At 56.4% G+C, this 4674-nt stretch overlaps 1 protein-coding gene across 1 annotated transcript; it reads left to right on the top strand.

Moving 5' to 3' along the window:
• Nucleotides 1–30: 30 nt before the first annotated feature.
• LOC127752154 (leucine-rich repeat serine/threonine-protein kinase 1-like) lies at nucleotides 31–4668 on the top strand. The gene is made up of 9 exons (XM_052276827.1): nucleotides 31–320; nucleotides 398–915; nucleotides 1002–1117; nucleotides 1209–1389; nucleotides 1476–1952; nucleotides 2211–2352; nucleotides 2438–2547; nucleotides 2627–2749; nucleotides 2832–4668. Exons 1-9 carry the CDS (start codon nucleotides 50–52, stop codon nucleotides 4269–4271), a joined length of 3378 nt encoding a protein of 1125 aa, XP_052132787.1. The 5' UTR covers nucleotides 31–49; the 3' UTR covers nucleotides 4272–4668.
• The last annotated feature ends 6 nt before the right edge of the window (nucleotides 4669–4674 follow it).

The following is a 4674-nucleotide window of genomic DNA, read 5'->3' as shown; positions in this document are numbered from 1 at the left end:
AAATTTTTTAAGAATGTAATCTTTTTTATTTCCAGCTGTGGAAACTGCAATGGAGGCAGAACCTACTGCAACTGCTATTGCTGCTGCAGCAAGCTGTGAGCTGACCCATCGAAGTGATCCAGAGGCCTCCATCAGAAGGCTGCTTCTTATGTCATATTTTCCTAGTGGCTTCTGGTCAAGGCTCATGACCCGCATCCTAGCTGATGATGCAGTTGTGGACATTGTGCGTTCCTTTTTCATCATGCCCAAAGAGGTTACTACTGATGCACGTCTTGCACAGATGCTTGATGTACGAGCAGATTGGGTTCTGTGGCAAACAGGTAGGTGTTATTGTTGGATGTAATACCCTTTACACTGTATCTCAGTGCACTTGTTCTAAATGTTTCCTGTTATCTAGGCATGGAACTCCGCTATGCTGACACTACTCTTTTCCGCATGAAAGAGATTTTACCCACCATGCGGAATAGTCCAATGGATTATAGTCAGCTTCAGCTGCGGGTCAAGCAAGAAGGCTCATGGACAGATGTAGATTTAGCAAGTTCTTCAATTCTAGAAATATACTTTCCTGTTGATACAGTGGTCATAAAGCGGCCCATAACTGATGAATTATCAGGTGGAGAGGCCATTGGCTATCAAGCTGTTGTTCTTGATCCAAGCCCAGAGTACGTCACAAAATTGCTTGCTCTGGCTGTGGATCATATTGATGTACTTTTAGAAGATTGGTACCCAACTCTTGGCACAAGATTTGTCCACACCTCTGAGGGACGGTTTCTTGTAACCCGCCTTGTGCCATGTCCACGATGTATCAATCTCAACTGTGATAATGAGGATAATGGTGTAAATCGACCCCGATCTCAAGACTCTGATGGCTGGGAACATGTGTCTCAAACTGTTCGACCCTCTCACCTTTCCAAAGTAAGTTATCAAGCGAGTAATATATTTTTTACGATTTTAAGGACTTTTGTATAACTTTATTAATTATGTTGTAAATCTCTTTTCAGACTCTCATCCAATCCGAGAGTGAACCAGGCTTCTTGAGTCGGCTGACAAGAAAAAGCCAGGAGAGTTCTGCTTCTGACGGAGACAGTGGTGTCGGACCTGATAGTACTGGTTCAAGGTAGGAGGAAGAGATGAGAAATATGATTCACCCTAACTGATGATGTGTTTTACATGTAAAGGATGTTAAATTTAATTTTCTTGTTTACCAGCCGGAATCCCTCTAAAGAGGGACATCCCAACTACAGCGAGGAAGCGTACCGGTCGGATGACGACTCGGGCGTGCAGTTCAGCTGGATGGTCGAGGAGTGCATCCTTGCTGCGTACGACAGGAAGGCAGTAACCTGTCCCGTCCATGGGGACTTCGCCCTCGCCCAGGTTGCACCTGACACTGTAAGACACTGACACTCCCCTCTGGCCCTGACCCTGCTCTCCTGACCTCACAATCAACCAGCTCACCACGGCTTTTTGCTTTGTAGATCTTCCTCGACCTGGGCGAGCGCTACCTGATCCGGCCCGAGCACATGCAGCAGGGCCGCCTGCTCGGCCGCGGCGCCTTCGGCTTCGTGTTCAAAGGGTCGTGTCAGCGGCCCGGGCCCGGCGGCGCGCGTAACCCCAACCACCACGTGGACGTGGCCATGAAGATGCTGCAGCCGGTGCAGCCGGGTCCCAACGCGCACCAGTCGGCCGTCATGGCCTTCAAGGCGGCGCAGGGCAAGTGGTCGCGCGACCCGCTGCAGTACGCCACCAAGGCCTACTGCAACGCGCGTCAGGAGCTCAATATCCTGCTGAGCCTGCGGCACCCGCACATTGTACCGCTGGTGGGCGTGTGCACCAAGCCGCTGGCCCTGGTGCTGGACCTGGCGCCGCACGGCGCGCTGTCTGCCGTGCTGCGCCACCACCGGCGCTCCGGCGCGCGGCTGGGGCCTTTCGCGCTTCAGGCAATCATTCTGCAGGTGAGTCTTGCGCCTGGTACCCCATCTCGGGGGGCCGATCAGACACGCGTACCCGTTAGGCGCCTGCAGCAGGGCGCATAGGCAAACCCGCTGGGCTCGCGCGTGCAACAGGACGGCCTACCCACTAGGCGCTTGCAGCCCGGCGCATAGGCAAACCCGCTGGGCTCGCGCGCGCAACAGGACGGCCTACCCACCAGGCGCTCTACTGCCCCCAACTGATCATCACTTATTTATCGATCCTGTTCTCTATGTCGTCAGGCGGCTAAGGCTCTGGAGTACCTTCACCAGCAGCACATCATCTACAGGGACCTCAAGTCTGAAAACGTCTTGGTTTGGGAGCTGCCACCACCCTTCCAGGACCACCCTGACGACCTTGTTCACATCAAACTCGCTGATTATGGTCAGAGAATATTCCGATTTTATAAGGGCGGTATCATTTGTTCATACAGCAATTGACAAAATGGGTTGGTCGTTTTCATTTTCAGGCATAAGTCGCCTCACCCTTCCGTCTGGCACGAAAGGATATGGTGGAACTGAAGGGTTTATGGCCCCCGAAATAATGCGGTTTAACGGTGAAGAGGAGTACACAGAAAAGGTAAGTAGATTAAAGTGCCATTATAAAGTTCTATTGGAAACCATTTTTGTGCCTTTTCTGACGTAAAATCCGATGGCAGGTGGATTGTTTTTCCTTTGGCATGTTCATCTACGAGCTCCTAACACTCCACCAGCCCTTCGAGGGCCACGAATCCGTCAAAGAGTGCATCTTGGAGGGCGGGCGGCCGCCGCTGACCTACCGGGTAAGTAGTGCGGTTCTTGGTGAGGTTGATAAACATTCAGAGCGCTGTTTTGGAGCCTCTTAACTCCCTCCTCTTCTTGCAGGAGACCCAGTACCCGAGCTACATGTTGGACCTGATGGCGCTGTGCTGGTCACAGCAGCCGACGGACCGGCCGTCCGCCAGCCAGGTGGTGTCCATCTCGTCCGCGCCCGAGTTCACGCACCTGTGTGACGCCGTGTCCCTGGAGCACGCCGAGGCCGTGGTGGGGACGACGAGCACGTGCCTCGGGGTGGCGGAGGATGGCGTGGCCGCGGCCTGGCTGGCCCGGGGCGGCACGGTGGACCTCCTGCTGGCCTCGCCCTGCAGCTGGCTGCAGTCGTACAGCCTGACGGCCCCGCGGGCCCTGTCGGCCGCGTGCCACGTGCCGGCCTCCCCCAACGGCCTCGGCCAAGCGCAGGGACAGAACCAGGGCGCTGTGTGGCTGGGCGACACAGCTGGGCAGATTCACGCGTACTCGGCGGCGGACTGCACGCACTTGTTCTCGTACCGACTGGACCCGGACGACGAGGACGGGCACAGCGTGTGCTGCCTGCTGCCGCTGCCCGCTCTGGCACGCGTGGCTGTGGGGCTGTCCAACGGCAGGCTGTTCCTGGTTCGGAGCGACACCCTGCCCGCCGCGCCCACCATGGCCGAGGGCAGCTTCGTCATGGCCGAGCTCGGCAGCAGTAGCGCGCTGCACTCACTGACCGCCGTGTTCCTCGACTGTGACGACGGCTCGCTGTGCGAGCTGTGGTGCGGCGAGGGCCACGGCAACGTGTCCGTTTACACCATCCACGACAACGTGGTCACAGGCCACGACGTGGTGCAGCACCCGGAGCCGGAGCACGCGGCCGCGCCGCTGCAGGAGGTGCGCCAGCTCGTCTCAGCGGCCGGCTTCGTGTGGTCCTGCGTGCACCCGAGCAGCGTGGTGCACCAGTGGGACGTGGACACCAAGACGCTCGTCAACAAACTGGACTGCTCCAAATTGGTGCCGTGTTCGGAGAGCCTCAAGTCCATCAGCATCGAGGAGCACCTGAGCCCGGGCCGTTGTCAGGTGACGGCCTTAGCCGTCCAGGGCGGCGAGCTTTACATCGGCACGACCTGGGGCTGCGTGGTCGTGGCGGAGCGCGCCACTCTCCGCCCCGTCACCGTCTTCAGGCCCTTTGAGGAGGAAGTGGCCGCCATTGTGCCCCTGGGCCCCAGCGCCGAGACCTCGCCTGCGGCCAACGCCCGGCCCGAGAGCGCGCTCAGTGAGGCTTCCTCCGGCACGGGCTCCACCCCCGCTTCTTCTACGGCCAGCTCTGTGGACTCGGCCAGCGCGACAACCCCGTCAGGACCTCCGGGGAAGGCCCTAGGCGGCGGCCAGGGCTACCCCCTCGTGGCCACGGTGGGGAGGGGCTACCGCAGCCTTATCAACCGGTACACGGACTCCATGCCGAGCAGCAACAGCCGGAGCAGCACGTGTGCGCTGCTGTGGCGCGCCCAGCACTGGGCCGTGCGATAGCGTGGCCACAGTATGGCGACAGCTGCACTACCTTGTTGCGTTTATTTGTTGTGGAAATATCCTTCCATCACGTACGGCTTTCTAGTCAATGATACCAACAACCAGCACCATGTTGTGACGTGCTGACGTCGACAGAAAGTTTAGGTAAATCTCATAAGGGCTGTGACTGTGAACTTTCTCACATATGACAGCTTTACAGTTAGGTACAGCGTGTCAGAAATGATTTTATTTTCACTGTGTCAAATCTATCATTTAAAAAAAAAAGTAAAAACCAGCTACTTTATTGATACGGAAGTTCCCCTCAACAAGCAAGTACCTATTTTTAGTGTGATCCAGGAACTTGGTCCATTATTTCATGATTTCTTTTAGGACGGAGAGCTTGTGAAGCTGACTGATATTATTA

The sequence above is a fragment of the Frankliniella occidentalis genome, unplaced genomic scaffold (assembly GCF_000697945.3).
Source record: "Frankliniella occidentalis isolate FOCC.00 unplaced genomic scaffold, Focc_3.1 Scaffold4621, whole genome shotgun sequence".
Lineage (NCBI taxonomy): Eukaryota > Metazoa > Arthropoda > Insecta > Thysanoptera > Thripidae > Frankliniella > Frankliniella occidentalis.
Note: the sequence above shows the minus strand (reverse complement) of the source record. Positions and strands in the feature narration are given on the sequence as shown.